The sequence below is a fragment of the Anguilla anguilla genome, chromosome 1, assembly GCF_013347855.1.
Source record: "Anguilla anguilla isolate fAngAng1 chromosome 1, fAngAng1.pri, whole genome shotgun sequence".
Lineage (NCBI taxonomy): Eukaryota > Metazoa > Chordata > Actinopteri > Anguilliformes > Anguillidae > Anguilla > Anguilla anguilla.
In genome coordinates, this window is record NC_049201.1 from 61,218,175 (window position 1) to 61,241,313 (window position 23,139).

At 38.6% G+C, this 23,139-nt stretch overlaps 2 protein-coding genes across 4 annotated transcripts in view; both read right to left on the minus strand.

Annotated features, from left to right (window-relative positions):
- The window catches only part of LOC118228030 (ataxin-1-like), a 60,094-nt gene extending 50,522 nt beyond the window's left edge, over window positions 1-9,572 (minus strand). For 2 of the 3 annotated variants that reach the window (XM_035419261.1, XM_035419235.1), the window contains exon 1: window positions 9,469-9,572. The gene's annotated coding sequence lies outside the window, so the exon portion shown is untranslated. The remainder of the gene's footprint in view (window positions 1-9,468) is intronic. The other variant, XM_035419253.1, reaches the window with a different exon arrangement.
- Window positions 9,573-14,976: 5,404 nt separating this feature from the next.
- Window positions 14,977-21,545, minus strand: LOC118211310 (protein FAM8A1-like). The gene is made up of 5 exons (XM_035388437.1): window positions 20,905-21,545; window positions 20,419-20,539; window positions 20,148-20,271; window positions 19,143-19,282; window positions 14,977-17,834 (listed from the first exon to the last, which is right to left on the minus strand). Exons 1-5 carry the CDS (start codon window positions 21,401-21,403, stop codon window positions 17,690-17,692), a joined length of 1,029 nt encoding a protein of 342 aa, XP_035244328.1. The 5' UTR covers window positions 21,404-21,545; the 3' UTR covers window positions 14,977-17,689.
- Between the last annotated feature and the right edge of the window lie 1,594 nt (window positions 21,546-23,139).

The window sequence follows — 23,139 nt, forward strand, 5'->3', positions numbered from 1 at the left end:
AACGCCCACACCGGATAGCGCCCACCCCTCCCCTGCAGAGATCTGCAGCCCTCAGGCCACGCTTCACAGCCACTACCCGGGTGCATTGGACTACCGGCGTAAGGATACAGGCACACATAAATGAGGTAGTGAGAAACACATTTCACACATTAGCAGACGCTCTTACCCTCAGCGCCATACACAGATTTTTTTTAAATGTTAAAATTTCACGCGCAATCCATTTATGCACTTTATACTGGAGCAATTCAGGATAAATACTGTACCGTGCTCAAGAGTACAATAGCAGTGCCCCAGCTGATAAATTCTGACCCCATAAACAGAGCACAAGTAGTCACTCAGTAGTTTGAGGAGCACAACAATGACATCATCCACATGGCATGGCCTCAGTGACCAGATCTCAATCCAGTCAAGATTTTATGCGATGTTATGCTGTGTTTTTGTGAGATTTCCTGGAAGAGTGAAAACATATTCCTCCTGCAGAATTCCAGACGCTGATAGAATCTGTCCCAATGCATACGGGCTGTACTGACCAAATGTAGTGGCCTAACATCCTATTAAATTACATTAGTTTGTCCTGATCGTTGCATTAGCGACTCCTACTGGTTGGTCGAGGCACCTGTTCAGCAGGGAGGGGATTGAACCTCCGCACGCATTACGTTCTCCCAGTGAAACTCCTCACTGTCAGGTGAAAAGAGGCATGTGGTAGTCTACACCCTCCCCAGACCAACAGAGGATAGCGCATCGACCAAGACCGTGATTCACACGGGGAATTGGTATAATGACTAAATTGGGGAGAAAATGGGAGAAAAATGGCAAAATATCTTACAGTCAATTATAACTTTGATTGGTAAGTAAGTAAGCAACAATTAAACCTGTTACTTACCAGCTAGGTAATACTTGCCAGTCTTTGTCTAATTTTATTTTATTTAGGAGGTATTTTTTTAAAATGAATCAGGACACAACATAAATATCGGCCTTAAAGTATTTTAGCACTCCAACTGCAGAGAAAAAGGTCTCCACATCATAATGCAAGTAAACCATCTGCATAAGAATCTCTATGATTTGATTTACTAAATAGGACAGATACCACACTAAAGAACATAGAGAATGAGGACATGTATTCTGGGAAAGAAAAAAAGAAGAAATACATATACTAACTACTATGCCTTCCTTCTGGTTCAAAGATAGTGTTTCTTTCCAGAAATGGCATTAAATTATTGACAAATTTTCCAGCAGCCCTGAGGTGCTGGTTTTGGTGCAGAGCCAAGTTCTGACTGCTGGCAGCTGGTGTGTCTGGAAAGTCTGGACACTGTGCACTGTGATGCTCTCCACTGTGGATCAGTACTGCTTTATAACTGCTGGAGGGTAGACTGTCTTCACGGCTGCATCATAAATATATATATTTTAAAAGTACCAGCAGACATCCACCCTGCCTGCTCTTAGGGCACTGGTTATACATTTCAGTAGATAAATACTCCTATACATTTCAGTAAAAATGATTAATATTAAAAAATATATATAATAAAATAATAAAAAATGTTAAATTATAAAATATTTTGTAATTAAAATTTAACTAATAACAATATTCCCTGGCATACAGGACTAACTGACAATTTTCCAGATGACCTACTGTATATAACTGACAGAATCCTACAACTCTTCTTTCCCTGGTCACACAGTACAAATGACCTCAGTGATAATTCTACAAATTTATACAGGCATTGTCGGTTTCACATTAATGATAAAAAGCCATTATTGGGTCAGTAACATTCAGAGTATATTCAGACATAGCAAAATGATATGAAAGATTCCTGAAGGTCAGTGGTGGCATGACTAAACTCATTAAAATGGCACTGGTGCCCTTTTCCAGCAGTTCATTTGAGGCACACCACTTCTATAATCAGATTTCACTAATTACATGAACTCTGTGAACTAATGCTAATAGGCTTTTTGGTGTAGTGCTCCCATTGTGTAGGCAGGTTGTCACAGGCTAAAGAATACACTCTAAAGGGCAAATGACATGCCTGCTAAAGAGCACTACCGTCAGTGTTGCCAACTTAGCAATTCTGTCACCAAATCTAAAGACATTTTGAGCAGCAAAGTGAATCGTCCAATAGTTATCTTCAGAAAAGAACTACTGTACTGTATGTGACGGTAATGTTTTAATCACATCAGCAATGAGTGTCAATAATGTTGGAAACATGAAAATGTTGTCCGATCTGAAGAGTTGGCACCACAGACTATGTGGCTGATGGTAGCGTGCCAAGCCTCCTTTACTGAAGAAACACTTTGCTGAGAGGCAGAAGGGTGAGATAACGTAACATTACCGGTTCTTGAGATACAGCATGACGTAGGCTGACAGATAATTTAGGCCTCATGGGGGGTTGTGTGAAATCCCGGGGGTTGTGTGCAAACCCATGCTCAAAAAACAAGTTTTACTTATACCCAAACCCACTTGGACCCCGGGTATTTTGATTTTTGGTCACCCATGAAGACCTCTAGCACCAGATTCTATTAACATGTTCTTGCTGACATCGCTAGGGATGTGTCTGAGTCGCTTTCTGTTTTGTTAAAACCAAGGGGGTTTTGATAAAGAAACAAAATCACTCCTTAATACTTCTGCCTCAACATTTTAAGTTACATTTTTGCTTTTTATCAATTTCTCTTTCAATTTACTACCTAGTAGGTATACCCTGACAACCCACTGACAGCCTGCATCATCTAAGTAGCCTTTTCAAAACTAGTCTCCCAAAGGAAATGCATGGGTTTTGTACATTACATGAATGAAATTGCAGATTTAGAGTCCTTCTGTGAACACACTTTGTTGACAGGAAGGGGTCAGCTAAGCTAAGGCTAAGCTAAAGTGCTGGAATATAGCCATGTTACCTTCTTACACATTTATACAATCACTGAGCCTTGGACCAAGCACTCCGAAAGGACAGTTGGTCCTAAGTCTGACCTTAGAGTCCCAGATAGTGTGCCTGGCTCCCCCACCCACACACAGACACAGACACACACACATACTTTTTTATGGGGGAGCCCCTTACAAGGAGGAAGTAGTCTAAACACTATCTTGGAGATCAAAGCTCAATCAAGCTGTTCTGCAGACCTATCCTGCTGAATTTTTAGTCTGATTATCTGGCAGCTATTTTAAGTTCAAGAGAATGGTATGGTTTCCTGCATCACCCTATCCTGTTATAACAGACACTAATCCTGTCATTGAAATATTTAAACAATTAGAGTAATATACTGCATATGGCCAAATACCAGCCTGCCTCAAATAATGTACACTTTACTTTTGTAGTTTTATTCCTCTATCACTGCCTCAAGCCTCCATCCTAATGCATACTCACACTAGAGTTTAGATTAGTCATGCTTGACAGCTTTGAGGCCAATCAGTGCACTGTTCACGCATTAGGCTAAATACTATCCAATCCCCATGAACACATCTACTAACTAAATTAAAATGAATTACATGTCTATGCATGTATAATAATTGGGGATATGCTTGTGTTAGTATTAGCTACTAAAAAGGAAAATATATACATGCTCTTGAGAATGAGCTGCCATGCTCATTCTCAAATACTAATGTGACATTCTTACATGATTTAAAACAAGCAGGGTCTACATATTATTGGATTTTTTTTTTTTAATTATTGGATGCAAAGAAAATTTGAGATCTGTACTTCCAAGCAATTACTCTCTGTTTGCCTCTTACATATCAAAGACTTCCTTCTAAAACTGAAATATATTGTATTAGACTGCATTAACTCACACATGTGAATACACTGTACATACCTTCATATGGTAGGCTTCAGAGATTTAACAATAAGCACAATTGCTGCTGGACAGTGTGCTGGTCAACCTCTGTACATTTTCCTAATGCAGTGCACTGTAAGTAAACACAATAATGACCCAAAATTACCTTTGGAAACTACCAAACTATTTGTCATTCAGTTGTTGTCATGAGCCATTTCATCAGATGGCACATTTGCATGCCTGAATGCATGATGATGTGATAAGCCAGAGAATTTTGCTTTGATTGTTCATACCAAAGAGCAGAAACTAGACCCATTATCTCCAAACTCCCGTGTGTTCACCATTTTTGATCAGAAATATTAAAATTATTAGAACAGAAGGCTTCCTCTGTAAAGCAGCATTGTCGTACATCAGTGTCACATCCAAATGTTGACTGCATTAAAATTAGCATAAAGTACAGCTACCTTTAAAAGTAATGGTTGGTATCAGAGTAAAATGGTGGCAAATGTCCAGAAAACGTCTAATATTGTAATTATTATGTATTAAGTTAAAATCTCAAGTCTGGTACAACCATCAAAGCTTGAGCAGCCTGAATTTCAGTACATTTCAAATTGTATAAATAGATATTTCTGAAAGTATTAGTTAAAAGGGAAGTGTATATTGATAATGAGCATAGCTTTGCTGCTTTAAAATGAGCTTATACACTGTAGAAACAAATAGATTCTTCCAGTAATCTCCCCACCACATACACATCCAATATGAGGGCAGAGAATAAAGTCACAAAGACAAGCCCCACAGAAGTGAACAGCAATAACAATAAGTACTCATACATAATATTCTAAAATGTATCTTTTTTTATTATCAGAGAGGTAGAGTATGCATTTGCAAGTTACTTTCATAAATGACCTAAATGAAAAGTACATATTGACATAAAATATCGTAACACAAAAAGTACACTTCACTCAAATGTATAGGTACGTCAGCAGTCACCTAGTCCACTTAAGTGATGTGTAGTTCTGTACATAACTGTAAGTGAACTGCACACCTCTTGAATTGCGAGGCAATTCATTCCTAGGTGAAATAAAGCAGGATTCCTAACCAGAGGGGTGAGATTTGGAAATCAGGGAGGGATGTTAATCCATAATGATGTATCCATAATCATACTTCACATCAAATGTTTAGTAAATATCCTGCAGCATAAATAGATACTTTCCAAAAGTCAAGTGATGAAAGCTACTGTATGCATCGTTGCTCAGTATATAAACAATACAATAGTAACTGTGTTTATTTGGTCAATTCTATATATAAATATGTATGTCAATAAAAGTTATCACAGCTTCAGCTTGCTACACTTGATCATGCTCTCAGCAGCAGAATAACACAAGCCCTGCTGGAGATAAGTGACAGCTCTCTGGTATGCAGAAAATCTATTCTGACTGGCACCGCTTTCTATGCCTGCCTCAGTGAGCTGTGCATTTACCTCATCATTGTTTGCATTAATGGACACGCCTTCCCAGTGGAAGGATTCTCTTGAATATTGCTTTCTCAGTGCATCGTCTGCAACTGCATTTTTACTGCTAGCGTGTGGCAGTGGTTAAAGAACACAACTTGCTTTTCTCTTGCACTTCTGTCACTTCTGACTCAGCTTGCCAGAGAGTTACTGGAACATTCCGTTTTGGAATGGTTACGTCTCATTCACAGTGGCAGTCCTTCTCATACTCCAGTTATGAAACCTGACACTGAAGGTGATTCAGGCAAACGTTTTCTGACTTGCTGGTAATGAAACTGCAGGATGTAAGTCTCTATAAGGGAAATGATCACAACTCATAATCACCTTACAGCATTTGGAGTGTGCCTGTCACTCTCCTCCTCAAGTCCCATTGCACAGGCAACCGTTTCAATGAATAATGTTCAGACTGAGTTGTCTCTTCCAAAGCTTACGCACCAGTGGTCAGGACTGTATTGTGTTTACATGTTTAACTGTTTGCAAAACACAAAAAAACCATCCTAATAGAAATATCAATAGCTCAGAGGGTCAGAGGAAGGTTATATAAATTCCAACAGAGGTTTTTGATATTTTCTCAGCTGTGAAGTTGACTTCCCCAGAGAAAAGTGAGGCATTAGGCCCTGCATGCCACAGATGCACAACTCAGTACAACAGACACATCATGGATCTTTTAGTGGCCTGAGATGAACTGACTGCTTGTGCCATTCAAAGGCCATCCTCATTTGAGAGTCTCTGGAATCAGCTGGAGACGACATTGATTTAAACTGTTCCCCAGAGCTGTAAGCACATCGGACCAAGGGGGACATATTGACCTGTACCACTTGGAGACTATTAACATTAACTATTTTAACCATGCCCCAGGTAAACTCCTGTGGATCAGAGCTACCTGGTAGGCTGCTAGTGGCTGATTTTTCGACTTGTGTGGGAGTTCAATGTTGCTGTACTACGTCAGCACACACCACTGTGTTTTGTTCCTCTGCAAAGCAACAGGTGACACTTTTGAAGCATGTCCTAAAAACAGCGTGTCAATCAAAGCTTCTTTTTTCATCCCACTCTCACTGAGTCAGAGTTTAGACATTCAACTGCAGACACAGAAAAGTGAGATCCCACTATGTGTAAAGATTATGACAGACATGTCACGCTAATGCACAAGTGTTTACTTTGTGTGTGCAAGTCAACTCAGGTTTTACTTCCTCCACACTTGGTGGCTGAAAACTTTCAGTCAGTTGGTTTCTGCCAGCTGTCTTCAACTGTTCAACTCCTAGATGCCTCAGGGCCCCATCTGCAGCAGCAGACAGGGTCTTCTCACAACTCTGATTCCCTGCTGATCTCAAGGTCAACCTCTGTAATTTAGCAGCCAGCAGATTCCTCTGTTAATCCTAAAAAGCCTTCTACCTTATTTTGTGCACATGCATAATTTGCAGCAGAAGAGCAACCCTTAATGTTCTTGAAGAGGTAATGAGTCAGAATCAGGCTAGGAGTTTTGAATGGGGAAAGTCCAAAGTAGCCTAACCCTTAGATCGCGGTTTATCACTACAACCTTCAAAGAGTTGACATTCCAAAGCTCTTTGTTCATAGTCTGTACAAAGTATGCCACGTTGCCATGTTAATTAATCCCCTGAATGTTAACATTGTTGCTACTGATGGTGAAACATGAAAGCAAAGAATCATTTGCCAGATTTAACATTAATGTCTCCCTCTTGCTTGTGTTTACAGGTTTTGTGTGTTATCAGTAGAGGTATCAGCAGAACATGTCCCGATTAGCTTAGCACACTTCGACCTTGCAAGCAGGGGTCAATTAAGCACAAGTCTGCATATTCATCCACTGATCTGGGGCAGTTCAGGCAAGTGGTTCACAGCCTGTGCTGTGTCAATGAAGACTGTCCCCACCGAACTCAGGTCAGTATCAACCTCCTGTCATTCTCACACATTAAAAGACTGATAACGCACAGGGCTGAACCTGGTTATTATTTAGATGTGACATCTCTAAAGAAAATCTGTATTAAGTAAGCTGTAGTAAGAGGTGTCAGTGGCTCTTCTCCAGTGAAGAAGGACTAGTGGGTATAAAACAGATGACAGACACAAAGGAGCAATGTACTGCTCAGTCCTTCCCCATCTCCCTTTGTTTCCCCCTGCCCTTCTTCACACATTCAGCACATAAACAGCAGAATGTAATGAAATAATAATAGATGCAAGCAGCAATGCCTTGGGACCATAAAATGGCTATCGACTGTCATGACTGTCAATAGAGAGATGAGAAAAACATGCAATTGAAGTGGCAGGATTTAAACTTTAATTCAGGTAAAACTGTATTTTTTTATACATTTGTAATTATTATTATTATTATTATTATTATTATTATTATTATTATTATTATTATAAATAAGAAGAAGAAGAAGAAGAACAACAACAACAACAACAGCAACAACGAGAACTACAAGCCCAGGACAACACTTCCAAGGAAATGCTTTCTTCTTCAGGTTAATTTATGAATGGCAAATCCACTGTTTTTTATTCTCAAAATACCACTCTCGATAACTTTTTATAAACGGTAATCTACTAGAATAGGTAGGTGTGTGTGTGCGTGTGCGTGTGCGCGTATGTGCGTGTGTGTGCTTCCATTGGGAGTTTCAGTGTTCACCACATTCTGCAAACTTAATTAAGCATATATTTTTGGAGCATTTTCGTTTCCTGATATTGTGATTAAAACATCCGCGTTGCAACAACATACACCATATAATTGTTTCAGGTTCTTATAGCCTAACACAATAAGACTTGAAACGTTGAATGAAATAAGAAAGATGATGGGTGACTTCAGCGAGGATTCATGTACTTGTCTAGAATACATTGTTGCAAGACAAAACACACGAACGAAAGTTATAAATACGACCTATTGCCTCAGCAGTCGAAGCTAATTGGCTGATTGATCATGGAAGAAAGCGCGCTGCAAACGTACGTTGACACAATCCACAGTTAAAGCAATTCGGATTCTCGACAAACCTACCAGCCGGCCAAACTGCGATCAAATGCCTTTAATATCCTGGACAGTGTCGAAAGAACGCATGGAAAATAAAAATTGCATGCAGTGTCAGCCTAATTGCTATTGTTCAACTGAGATAGCAATTTACTGAATTCATCGTGCACAAGCACAACACGGGTGATATGACAGCCTAACACATTCTTTCAAGGTTTATACTCATAAACCCGCCAGGTAGGCTACAGTGATCACTATCGACGAAGTACAAAATAGTAAACTATTGTACAGTATTGCATAATAGGTTACTGTGAGATCTACAGCTACTTATAAAATATAGGCTAACCAGACCAATGACATCATGGTTACTCGAGCAATATTACTGTTCACTCGTGTCGTTTTCCATCACTGTATCAGTTAAGACGTAGCCAAGTCTATGTAAAAGAACTGTATAGCTGAAAAATAATACGTTTTAAAATAAGGTATTTTAAAAAGTCAGCTACGACTGTATTGTTTTTCTTTTCGTTTTTTTCTTTTTCGGCTGATTTGAGACTTTCAACAATGAAAAATACAAAGGCGTTTTTTTTTTGTAATAAATAAAAAATAAGATACAAAATAAAATTCAAAATCCGGATATTCATGCCATAGGCTATTTAACTAACGTGAGTGGCACCCAATGCCCCTTTACCCCACCCGAGAGTAGCCTACAGCATGAATAGTTCCCAGAGAGTAGCCTAGGCTATTATTTGTACGTAGGCTACTATAAAAACAACGACTATGTATGAGGAAGTAGCCTACTGTATTTTCTGTAATACGACGTAAAACCACTAGAGGAGGGGAGTAGCAGCATCGAAGAACTGAAGATAGCGAGGCTGTCCTACGCTAGCACCGAGTGTGTGCATTCCATTTTCGGCTACAATTCCCCGCGACACCCGCTCTTTAGTTTTACAATCCAATAGCAGCGCGTTTTGGGTATAGACTGACAAGCGCACCGTTACACAGCCGAACACGTAGGCTATACACTTTCGGTTAAGTTCTAGATCTCAGTTTCCCAAAAGTAAAAATCAGAGAAAGAAAAGAAAAACTGCAATAAAATACATTTTTTTAAAATGCATAGACTAATATTCCTTTCTCGTCAGAGAGAGCCATTTTCTCAGTTCTGGCTGAGAGGACTGCACATGCAGGACAACTACAGAAGCACATATCAGGGTAGAATAATTGCACTCACTGCGCGGCGTGTTGGATGCCAAGGAAGCAGTGCGATTTCTTGTTGCCAGGGCCTTTTCCAGCAGTGACGTGAGTGAATGAGCTCCCACCACTACTAGAATAATGTCTGCGGTAAAGCCTCTCTCTCACTCGCTGTCTTAAGCCCCCCCCCCCCCCCCCCCCCCCCCCTCTCTCTCTCTCTCTCTCTGTCTCTCTGGTGCAAGGACACCTAAAGATCTAGGCCAGTAGTAGGCTACCGTATTTGTTTTCAGCACAGATATCATCATTACCGACAGGCAGGGCATACAAGTTTTAGTGTATCAATTCTTCAGTTAATGAAATTACAAAATAAAAATAGAACATGCCATTTCCATGTGTATAACACATTTCCAGATAAACAGACCTCATGACACGTTCATACAGCATCTTTTAAGGATCAGTCGGGTGATGTCTGGCAGCCAGTTTACATCATTATTTTGGTTTGGTGGGGGAGGTAAGGGTTTGTTTTGCCTAATTACTGGGGACAATTGGACAGCTTGAAAGAGACGTTTGGCCTGGACACTAGAGCATACCCCCTGTCTGGACCATCTATTCAATGGTGCAATTAGTATCCATATTGATGTGATAGAATCAAAGTTGCAGCAATAGTCATGCTTTTCATTGATAATTTAAAGGGATTGGTGAAAATCGTGATGGTAAGACAATGTCTAAGAATGAGTAATCTTACATTGTACTGCAAGCCTGAACTCAAGATTTCAGAAAAGGAAGGATATGTTTTCAGCTCAAACTTGAAATGATTCAGATTTCAGAAGAGAAATTTAGTAGGACTGTCTTGCATAAATATTGTACTTGATGATAACTTCTGAAAATAGACTGAAGCAGACAGAAAGACAAGTTCTGCAGATTTCATAAGACTTCATAATCAGCACAGTGGGGTATTCTCTTTCAAAGCTGATCACCTTGGCACAGTTGTGAAATTCTGTGTCTCAAAGATACAAATTCTGATGAGACAGTTAAGCCACATTGTATTGTGCATAATGTAATAGTAAATTGCACTTGCAAATATGGATGGCATTGATTTACCTTCGATTGTATTCTGTCTGCTAGCTGGTGTCTGTTAGCTGGAATGGCTCAGCTCTTCTGTGAAGGCCTAAGTAAATGAGTAAATGAGGCACAAACTAGTATGTAGTCCCCCTACTGGTGGAAAGCTGGTGCAGCATTTGAACTTGAATCTGAGAACTACTTTCAGTGACCTTAAGTGGAGAAAAAGCAGCCATATAGAAAAAATGAATTTCATTTATTCCAGTTAAAACTCAAAATAGTTTTTAAAAAAAGGCATTTATTTTTCTGGACATTTTTTTCTAAGAAAAATATAGTGCCCTGCAAAATTATTCTCACCCTCCCAAAATCCAAAAACATGCGGAAAATAACATTTTATCCAAATTATATATTTATTTCCCAAAAACAAAAAGTGTCACAACTATTCATTCACTACTTTATGCATCCTCCATCTACGAAGGTAACATTACCAAGTTACCTTCTATAATATTTTATAGGATTGTTAAACATGTTGTTTGGGATTTTTCAGCATTCCTCCATGTAGACTCTTTCAGGATAATTCGAGCTATGCTTGTGGACTGCCCACTTAAACCATAAAACCTGAAATATTTTTGACACAATTGTGTGCGTCTCCCCCCCCCCCCCCCCCCCCCCCCCCTTTCATACACACTGCTTTAAACACTGTCCTGTCAGAATAATTGTTTTTCAATAGTTTTCTATACACATCCAATTAAAACAAGTATTATAAGATGCTTTATTTGGCTGAGATCTCACTTGCACATTTTTTATGTGCAAGTGCAATGAAGTTCTTTTCAGTGTAAGCATCTTTCCCTGTCACCAAAACGACCACTGGAATGCATGACCATTTTAGTCTTTCAACAGCCTACACACTGTAAACTGGGGTATTCACTGAATATGTCTACTACACAGACTACTATATTTCCTCAAAATGTATTCATTATCTTGATGAATAAAAATGCAATACGCAATGCACTCCAAAATTATTTGCACTCTTAATAAAGATGAGCAAAGAAGGCTACACTCAAAAAATGAATAGCTGGATTTGGTTAATGAAATTATGAACAATGGTTGCACACAATATCATTAGGCATATGTGACTTTAACTGATTAAGTACAATTACTTAATCAGTTCAAGTCACATATACTTAATACTATTGCGTGCAACCACTGTCCATAATTTTAAATAAATACAATTCATTTTTGAGTGTATATAAAATAAACAATATAGTAAATGAGCTATGCTGCATAGGCCGACTCAAAAATATGGAAAACATTTATTGTTCTTATACTAATATAATTGCTTGAAGAAAACAATTGTATTTAACAAGTAATGTATTTTCCACCTTACTAACAACATATAAGTCTACATTAACATGCTACTTTCTAAAGTTCATCTCAGTTTTATGGAACTGTATTGTGGCCTCCTGTGGCTTCCTGTTTCACTGGGGTATAAAACTGAGGGAACACACATGCAGAATGCATGGCATCCATCACCACTGGAAAAGGCAAAGACATCTCAGGCTAAATAATGCTGTTGTCCTTCATAAGATTGTTACAAAAAATAAACAATAAAGACACCACTATTAGCTCAGCAGTTAAGAACCATAAAATCACCGAAAAAGTGGTGCATACGCCTGCCATTGGCCACTGTTGGAGATGTACAAAACTTCGTTACACAGAATTCCCCAAATGTACCATATGATCTCTATGGCAATACCCTTTTTGAAAGCATTGTCAGAAAAAAAGCTTCCTTTGAGTGTAATCAGCAAAAACAAGTGTCTGGAGTTCACTAAATGCCAGTGGAACCAGGCATTATGTCACAAAGCTATTGCAAAATATGCTATGTCATAAATCTACATATAAAAAAGAATGTTACAAAGCCTTTTCCATTTCCACTTTCATGCTGACAGGAAAAATGTAATTCCTGGATTAGATGTTATGAGCTCTGCACTGAAAGCTCAACTCAATTAATTACTTCCAGACAGATTGGCACTAATCAGGACAGATCAAAACACTCAAAATGGTCTTTTGCCCATCTTTGCCATACACTTTTGAAGTCTGAATGCTACAACAAACTATATCACATTACATTAATTGAGCAGATGTTCTTATGCAGGATGACTACAAGGTGACATTCAAAAACCAGCTTGTGCAGTGTCTGAAGGTGCAGCCAGATGTGGTTGAATTGACGATGCCCTGGTTGTGAAACACAAGTAGAATAAATCCTCTGGGTACAATGCCATGACATAAATCTTTGCTGCTCTCACACTGAGGATAGGTCCCTTATTAACCTGTACCACAGACCTAAAATTACTGTGTCTCTGTAGTCGGCAGTGTAATACGAGTTTCTATTTGTTTTTGTCTTGTTCCAGGGGGTATAAAACCTAGAGCCGGCAGTGACCTCTTCTCCTTAGATAAAGTGCTTTATTTTACCTTAAATAGCTATTACAACCTAGCAAAATAATCAAGAATGGGGTATTCACTGAATATGTCTCTACTACACAGACTACTATATTTCCTCAAAATGTATTCATTATCTTGATGAATAAAAATGCAATACGTAATGCACTCCAAAATTATTTGCACTCTTAATAAAGATGAGTTTATTAACATTAATAAACATTTACCATTTTACAGCAGGATGTTTGGAAAACACTGCTGTTTTTAGTCTGTGCCAATCACAAGTTTTTATTTAATCCTGACATATTGTACCGTAATGAATCTCTAGCTTCCCACTCAAAAAGCTCTCAACAACTTCTACCTGGTAAAGCTTGTTGAGTCTTCACAACATTGATGTACATTACAGCAATGTCCTCACAGCATTGATGTCTAATTGGATCCACAGGGGTCCTGTCAATATGTTTGTGATTTAGCCAGTTGATTACATCTAAAAACCACTGCAAGATAGAGAAGGACACTCTCCTACCTATTTCCCCTGTGATAGGCAATACTGAGTGGAGTGCAGCTTTGGCTACAGCTTTATATAAAAGCACAACCAGTTTTGCCAAAGTGCTCAGGATTTATTAACCCCCTACTTCATCGATAGCACTACAGTACATACTGTAGCTGACAGGACTTTCCATAGAAGCACACTGTAACTTCATATTTTTCCAGAATTCTTCAGATGTTTGCCTCTGATTTCCCTTTGATTGGTGGGACAGAAGACAGGGGCAGCCAGTCAGAAATGGCCTCTGGAGAACACAGAGAAAATGTATTGCCCATTTATCTGAAAAACAAGCTGCCTTTATAGAATTATTGACTGAAATCATCTAATTCCTGCTCAGACTGTGAACACTAAGCGCAGAATGCAAAGTTGGTTTTGTGAGCTTTCTCGGAGCACTGTTTCCTAAAAGGACCAATATTTCTGATTAATTTCATTCCATTCAAGTAACTTATTGCCATGGAAATAACGCATTCCTTTTGCCAGATCATATCCATAATAAACAAAGTGACTAGTGGAGACTAATGGACTACTTTCAGTAGATTAAGAAAATTAAAAATGAGGAAAGCTGTCTTGCAATTAGGAAAGTAAAGTATGTGAGGTGAGAACGATGTACTTTTGTGTCAATAGTTATAAATAAAATATTTGTGACCGCTATTGTGCACTCCTCTCGGCTCACTCAGGAGAACAGGAAGTAGTTTTTCTTCTCTGATGGACAACTTCCTGTAGGTTGGTGAGGAGTTAGGAGGCACTTAGGACTCCTGTTTGATTTAAGACCCGTTCCTGTAGAGGGCTGAACCCAAATGAATTCAGTCATAGTCAGCTAATGACATAACACAGACTTGAACTAGTGATGTCTATGCTATTGGGCTCTGCAGCACTCATGATAAGTGCGTTTACTGAACGAAGTACTAAGAATTTAATTATTTTTATACATTTTAATCCAGACAGAGAATTTCTGAAATAAGGCTATGACAAAAACAATACATAAACAATAGGATTTAATAATACTATTGGTAATGGTTTGGTCAGATCTGAAACATCTCCCAGAATGGCAATTTAGCTGAACTTTCCATGTCACAAACAGACTTGCACTACTGCAAACTCATATTGTTCATTTGTCTGGGGAACTACTGCACCTGCAGGTAACATATGCAGGGCATACCTCTGCCTTAATGTTGCATATTGAGTGAACATTCCATTTATGTTTGGTATGTTTAGCAGGAATTCTTATGTATCTGGGTAACTGTTTCGAGATTGGTAGAGAACACTGAATCATGGGTATGGGCTTAATTGGTCTTCTAGTAGTTTACTTCTAGTAGTTTGCGAGTCTTTGCTGTCATTCTGTCGGCTTGCTTTTGTTGCTCGTGCTCCTTTTTTGCCGCTGTATTTCAGCAAACAGACTCGGCTATTCAGCAGAGCTTTCTATATTTCTCTGCCTCTCCTGCTCTCTTGTTACTATTGTGTAATTACTGTGTAACCCCAATATTGGTCCAAAGTGGAGAAAAATGTCAACACCGTTGCCAATTTATTCATTTTTGCAAGGATCAGTGTGCCAAGCACTCTTTCACACCAATACTGCAAAGGTCTGTATGTTCAAAGAACATAGAGCAAAGTTCTCCAGGTGTAGTTATCTATTCTTAATTGCATGAAGTATCATAGAAAATGAATTAATTAACATGAATTTACATTTATTTCTGTCAACATTTTTTTTAAAAGCAACATTAATACAGAAGTCAATATGTTAAATTTAAATTTTTGAAAATGTGTGCTGTAATGCAACACAAAATTCTAATTATTTCTAAAATAATTAGAAGCGTAACTTTTTTATTCTGTTGTTTTCTCAGTTACAATAGACACCACTGCTGCTATGTAAATACCAAATTAGACAGCACAAACCGGTCTTTCAGCTCAAGCCCTCAGAGCTTTGTCTATAAAATCCTTGTAAATTCATAGAAAGCATGACAAAGCAGAAAATGAACTGTGCCAGTTTACATACTGGTATGAGCATCACAATTAAATAAGTCAAAAGATAAAAACAGCAGAATCTGAAAGCAGCAGATAACATTATGTCCTCTTTCTCTATAAATAAATGTCCTGCATGGATACACTTGCTTTTTATATGACAGAGATCATGTAGTTAAAATATACACTTTTTCAATTTTCAACATTCGTTACACAGAATGTGCATAGTGAAACTGAACTCATGGTGCCATTTAGTTTTTTGAGTAAAGAAAAAAAAAAAACACTGATTTACCTTCATCCACATATTAAATTAAACATAAGAACATAACATGAGCTAAAGGACCAAACAAGTATGTTGGACCACCAACATATATCATACACATGTCCCAAAGAGTGGAATTTGCTGCATTAATTAGAAACTGTGAATATATCATGCGTACATAGTTAGAGTAATGTTGCACTTGTATCAAAATTGATTTATAAACCTTATTTATCTTGAGAATTGAACAATCAAAAATATGTACACATTGTTATAGCCAAACTGTACATCAAATAGTCCTGATCAAAACAATACTGCACAGGGAAGATTAATCAAACAAATAATTCACAAAACTATAATAAATTAGAGGAAAGTAGAGCTCAAAGTTGTGATTTTACAGACTGCATAACAGTGATGTGAAATGAAGTTTCAAGGAGGACAACATGGGTGGAGCTCCATACAATGTGCTGCTGGCCCCCAGCTTTTCCATGAGGGTACAAACAGGGACAGAACAAAATGAAATATTTTTAGAATTGTTTATGAATGGGATTGGGCATAAAGAAAAATATTTGGCCACTTCAAAGGGTCACAAACCGTTTTCATGACCACCTCATTTACTGATCAGCAACTGGAGAGACAATGACTGAAGTTGGCAGCTAAATTGTTTTAAAAGATACAATCACTGGGAGTGCATATACTGACTAGCATTTAGCTACACTACACAACACAGGAAGCGCAAATTAACCTGACCGAGACATTCTGCATCTATGCTTGATGCTCCGTCACGCTCATGCCATTAGCATGTTTCACAAAATCTTTTTTTTGCGACAGCTCCACCCGGTTTAGGGTTCATAAACCATCGGCCTCCAATCTACACATTTCAGCTGTCAGAGGCACAAAGATGTCGCTGCTGCTGCAGGCGGTAAAAATAATACTCCAGACATCCACAGCCTGTAGTCTCCCCTTCCCTGCTAAGGTATGTGGGGAGCCAATACAACAAAACTGCAGGCCTTACTGTATGTCTGATTTAAAAATAAAAAAACTAAGCCCACGCACATGAGGTTCAAAGGCTGAGTATTGCTTAGCAACCAGAGAGGGCAGCAACCCCAACTAAGTGCATTCAAAGGGAATTTTGTAGCACACGTAAGAAAGTACAAATGACTCCAGAGACGGGAGATAAGGAGCGAGGGAAGCCATTCCTGTGCTTGGCAAGAACACTGAATTCGAGTGTTATCAGTATCATAGGGTTTACCACAGGGGATTGTAAAGGCAGTTTATTCACTGTTAAGATGAAAGCCAGGCCGTGGAAAATAACAGAAATGTGGGAGTAAAAATGATGCTTAAGGAGTTCAGTCAGAACATGTTAGAGATTTATTCACTGTCAGTCAGACAGTCAGTATAAAGGCATGAGGCAAACGGGAAGTTTTTGATATGATAATAAAAATACAATATTTATAATATTCATCCTCAATGCACTCATCTGCCTTGTAACAATACAACCTCATCCAATTAAGTAAAATGTGATGAAGTTACTGATGCATAATATTCTCTAATCTTGTGTATTAGCAAGTCTCTATCAGTGACAACAGTAGTTCCCTGCGTAACCTCAAAGTGCATTAACAAATCATCAGCAACCAAGATGGTGGACTCAACACTTAAGACAGAAAGTTCTGTCCCTGCTTTGATTGAACCTGAAGTTCCATTACCTGAACTGATAAGATTCAACAACTTAAACAGTGACCTAACCTCCTTTAGTGTGTCCAAGAAAGAATTCAGCATGTGCGGTCTGCCAATCAATATATCTTCTCTGGAGCAAGTCCCCCCCCCCCCCTCTACTTCACCCTCTCCTCATGTTGCCAGTCTCTCTAGGGAGATTCCCGGAAATTTCTGGGTTGTGCTGCTCCTGCCCCAACATCCCAGCCTTCTGAAGCTGATCAGGGACCGTAAGACCCGAATTACCCACCCCAAGGCCTGAGTCAAAACCCTGCTCTGGTTTGGTCATCTCGCTCGGCTTCGCTTCACCACAATGGTGCCAGCTACGATGTCATACACGGTCCTGTTGTGCTGGAAGAAGAGGAGGGTGATGAAGGCCGGGAAGAAGAAGGCAATGGAGAAATTCTTGTTGAGGGCTCGGACCGTTGATCTAGAGTCAGAGGGAGAAATATCAGCTGTAGCACTGAGGGTGAGCTGGGAGAAAGGTTAAAAAAAAAACAAGTAAAAATACAAGCAAAGTTGGTGGGGCATTAATATCCGATGGCTCAAACTACAAAACATCTCTGCAGCCCTGTGGCTTGACAATTGGCTAAAATACATTTTGAAGAAATGGCACAAGGCAAACTATCATTGGAATCAAGTCCAATGTTTAATCAAAAGAACCTTTAAAGTTTCATTTGAATTTCTACATTTTCTAAACTTTCTGACTGACAGAGGATTACCAAAGAAACATTACTGCATAGGCCTAATTCAAATAAGAAATGAACTCAGCCCTGACCTATATGGTATGATAAAATTTGTGTGCTAATCCCATACTTTCCAAACAGGTCATATACAGTTATATATATATATACAAGGCAACAAAAAATGGATAGGGGGAAACCAGGTACAAGTAGCAAGGCAACCCCAAGGAAAGGAATTTAAATTCACAAATCAGGAAATACATTGTGGAATACACAGCAGTAGTGAGAACAGTAAATCTTGGGTGACATTGCAATCAAAATCAAATCATTAATTGGTTGATTGCAACAGTAAATCCGACACAGACACTGCAACCTTCAGCAACTGCTCGTGAAGGCCTATTCAAAGAGCAATCAATGCTTCAGTAAATCTGGCCTTTCCTTTTTTGCCTACATTTCAAGTAGCCTACCTTTCATTTCCCTACAAGAAATTGTTGTTGAAGATCAAAAATTAAGAGTAATCTTGTGAAAGGCACATTATTCATTTTTCATGGTACATTCATTTTAAGTGTATGAAGTGGTATTGAGCCTAAATAATGTTTAAGCAATGTTACTTATCATTAAGGCATAGAAACATGAACATTAAAAAATTCATACTTACACCAAACAACATTTCAGGGGTGTAAATTTATCAATCTTGATTAAAAGCACATAATTATCATTTTGCATGGAATCAAATATAGGAATGCACAGGTAAAACTCACATTATGTGAATTTGCAGTTTTCAGCATTGCCCTTCTGAAAGCCTAATCCATCATTTACCCATACAGATGCAACAGGATTAAATGCACTCTGCTTTAAATACCCCTTCCTCATACTGTGGATTCACAACTGTGGAATTTACCTACATCCCGTGTTCCGAAAGAGGAGACGAAATTGAATGAACAGTAAAAGTTTCAGGTTAAAAAAGTCCAAGAACTTTTATGGCTGTCTGTTCCAAAGTCCAAAGATAAGCGTCGACAGTTTAGGAAGAGCTGATGTCATGACATTCTACTTACGCAGACAGGGTGACATTGGATGCAGGTACCACTAGCACCCGGTTGGGACGGACCAAGACCGAGGTGTCACATGTAACCACTCTGAGACCAAGGAGAAACTTCCCTGGAGTGGCTCCCCCGGCTCCCCAGATACAGATGATCTGTGACACACACACACAGTGGTGTTGGGAGACTAGAGCTGTGACCAGCAGCTGTTAAGCCCTTCAAAAAACCCACATCCACAATGAGGAACATCTTTGCATTTATGTCAGTTGGGCAGCAGTGTAACATACTGGCCAGAGAACATGGCTAAGGTGGGACAGTGCCATCACACTTTTGAGGAACCTGAATTGTTACAATTCAGGTTCCTCAAGGGTAAAAGGGCACAAACCACAACCACCTCCAGCTTCATCCAGCTGTATAAAAGAACTGGATATAAAGAATGTAAGCTGTGCAAGTGACAGCATAAGATGCCTAAATGTAAATGTAATCAACCATATCAATTTTATGATTGACAAATATTTAGGGCTAAACTGTGTAGGACACTGAATACAGGCATAACCTATGTAAATATTGGAATGCAAAAATCAAAGACTCGCTTTATCAGTTTAACTCTGCAAACTGCCCACAATATGAAAAAATATGTTTTGGGCAGAAGCGTTTGTTTTATACATTTCTTTCCTCAAATGTTTGAAGTAAAGGTCCGTCTCCACCAAACTGACTGCTCCTTAATTGTGGGCAAAATAAGCACTCACAATCATACGTTCAACCTCGTCAGAGAATAATTCAGTTCGGCATTTTTCAGCAGGCTGAGTTGAGAAATACTATTCATTAATTTTTACAACTGCATGAATAGCATTTCTTAAGTTAACATCCCTGAAAAAAACCCCAGTGAATTTCTGGTGCAAAATTTGAAAGGGAAAGGTAATAAAATGTCCTTGTTGAAATTGCATGGAATGACCAATTTAACTAATTGGAAATTCAAGAAAGGACACATATTCTCAAAGATTCAATTCAGAAACGCACCTCATAGAAGCAGACCAGTATCCTGTAAACCAGAGCCACCAGCATCATTTTCTGTAGTTCTTCCATTGAAGTGTCTTCATCTATTTCTTCCACGATAAAATGCATGGCAAATTTGGAAATGTCTCTAAGGATACAAGATGAAAGCCATGATACACTGCTGAAACCTTTCAAAATTCAAACAAACATCAGTGTTTCGCTCTCAAAAAAACATTTTCAATTATGTTTTAATGTGTAGAATAGAAAAACAACCTGCACATTATTTTATACTCACTTCATTCCACTCATGTGCATAATGCTCAGTATTATAGTTGCTTTAATGAAGAAAAGGATGAAAAAATCTAGCATTTCTGCAAGGAATCTCTGCAGGGGAGAAGGGATAGTGTATTCCCGACCTGCAATGAACGAACGAAGACTTCAGCAGAGACACAGGTGTGCCACTGAAATAACATTTCAAATAGGTAATATATTGAAGTTCACCGACCTGTATGTTGCTAAAAACAAAGTACAACATTAATCTGTGTAACTACATGGAACAGCTTGTTTAAAAAAATCCGAACATAGTAGTAACTAGCTATAAAAGACCATGCATACTAATTACATACATACCGATCTGCTTTTTCAGACACTGATATATTTAGCTAGCTACTACAGAAACACGGTCTCGTATACAAAATATACACAGTATGTATTTATAGCTATGTAAAACAGATATAAAAATGTTCAAATCACCATTTCAAAGCAAGCTAGCCAAGGTTACCTGCTTGCTGCACATTTCCATTTTGTTGCTGTTGTGGCAGTGGCCTTTCGTTGGACACGGGAGTGGTTCCAGGTGTCACTTCCCCCGTTTGACCACCTGGGTTAGGACTCGTCGCGAAATACGGAGGTACAGGGAAGTTAAACTGATTGTTGTACCAATTGCGAGCATCTGAGGAGGACTGACCCATTCCCCAGAGAGGTACCGTAGGGGCTTCACTCCCTGCCTGGGGTGGATAGTAAGGAAACGGATACGTAGACATCGCCATCCAGCCCTGCCAGTGCACACATCCGCCGTAGTATTGCCACATCCACTCCTGCAACTTTGCGCAGTATTCCGTGGTCGTCATACTTCCAGCTGTCTTTTGCCTATTCGCAGATGTCTGTTTTTCTTCTCCTTGCTTAGTTATTGCGATATTTGGCCCAGACCTTTGCTCTATCTTACTATTGCAAAGGCTCTTCCCGTTAACGTTTCTACATCTTTCTCCCTCCAAGTCGGCCATGTTTAATGCTTGCCCAGAACATCGAATAACAGAGACAAGCCGGGGCGAATTTACTCAGTTATAGCAAACTGTCCTCAAAATATCGATTATATTATTATAAATAGCGGCATGTTTAATTAATAGATTATATTCTGTTGAAGTGGTACGGTAAAATGGTACAATACAAACAATAATAGCGTTTATCTAAACCTGATTTTTTTAAAACACACCTCTACGTCAAAGGTGGTATGTACCAAAACGTTCCAGACGCGTTCTCGTTTGGACTTTCGCGAGAATCAATTCAGATTATTGCCAATGAAACGTGGTGTTCACAGACCTGTCCTTATACAGTTCTCCAGATATGCGGTGGTGGTGCACTTCAACACGCAAATTGGCTAATTCCAACAAGTGCTGTAAATGGTTTATCTTGAAAAACCCCTAATTAGGCACTGTATAGTAAAGAAAAGCTTTTGTTTTATAGCATGCGCTAAAATGTGTCCCATTATTGACGCCAGAGCTAGACTTTGCACAACGCGACATGCCAGTTAGAAGTTGAAATAAATTTACTCGATTATGGCCTGGGCATCTAAATTATAATCCCCCTCTGTGTTGCATTGAAGTTATAGACATTTTTTACGATCAGTATGCGATTTCAATAATTCACATTGGAGTGAAACTGTTGTTGGCTGCCTGGTTAACCCCAGTTCGAGTTGTTCACTGGGTTGTCTCAGATAGCAATGTGTAGGTTTTATATTAAAATCTAGAGATATAATATCCTATAGAATACTACCTGGCAGTTCACTCCTATGCGATTTCTAATTATATTTTCTTATTGTTTTATATAAGCTACATTCTCATTGTTTCCATGTTAATTATCCCTACAACATGTTAAGGAAACACTGAAGTTGTTTAGATGCAACTATTTTTTTCCCTTCTTTTTTAAAAAAGGGGTTCCTTGAATATAATTTTAAGGGCAAACTTAGCCTTAGTAGCTTGAAAGGAGGCAGATGAAAATAAAACTGCCTGCAGTTTGAAGTAGTAATGTATTTTTAAAAACTTCTTAATATCATAAATATAAATATCATAAATATAGTTATTGCAAGAGTATTTGAAACATCATGATATTTTTAGACCATATCGCCCAACTCGAATCTGACCTCTCGCGTGTAGGAGGGAGGTGATGCCAAAATCCGGGAGATTCATGGAGCTACCAGGGGAGATGGAATGTTGTCAGATTAAAGCCAAATTCCTAAATAAATAACTCCTAAATCAGATTGGAAGCTAATCGGCACATGTCTGCAATTTTACCACAAGAGGGCAGCAGCGTCTTTTCTCGGCAAACGCTTGGTGAACTTCCACTGCGACTGCTTTGTGATCTGCTGTGAAATGAATGACAGAGAACGAATCTTTCTCTCTATATATTTTAGTTTGTATGACAATGCAAGTAATTTCCAGAAAATATGGTGTGTAAATGAGACTATTTGTGTGGTGCAACAGTATGTAAGACATGGGTAGAATTGGAATGGTTTTGTTTTTTTACTCTGCTTTTATTGTGTTTTTACTTATTTTATTTAATTTATTTATTGGTTTTACCTTTGTCTTACTGCATGTCAGTTTTCTGATGATTTTATTGATTTTATTTATCTATATTGGGATTTAATTTGTTTCTTTTTAAATCTTTCTTTGTCCCATTCTTAGTGTATTTTAGGAACATTGCTATAGACTGAAGGTTGGTTACTGATTATTTATTTGTTTCT

Excerpts from the sequence above, each read along its gene's own strand:
- LOC118211310 (XM_035388437.1), bottom strand. The coding sequence starts at position 21,403 with ATGGCCGACTTGGAGGGAGAAAGATGTAGAAACGTTAACGGGAAGAGC. Across the intron at positions 19,283-20,147 it reads TACTGGTCTGCTTCTATGAG|ATCATCTGTATCTGGGGAGC; the intron begins GTGCGTTTCTGA and ends TGTGTGTCACAG. Across the intron at positions 17,835-19,142 it reads TCCAATGTCACCCTGTCTGC|ATCAACGGTCCGAGCCCTCA; the intron begins GTAAGTAGAATG and ends CTCTGACTCTAG.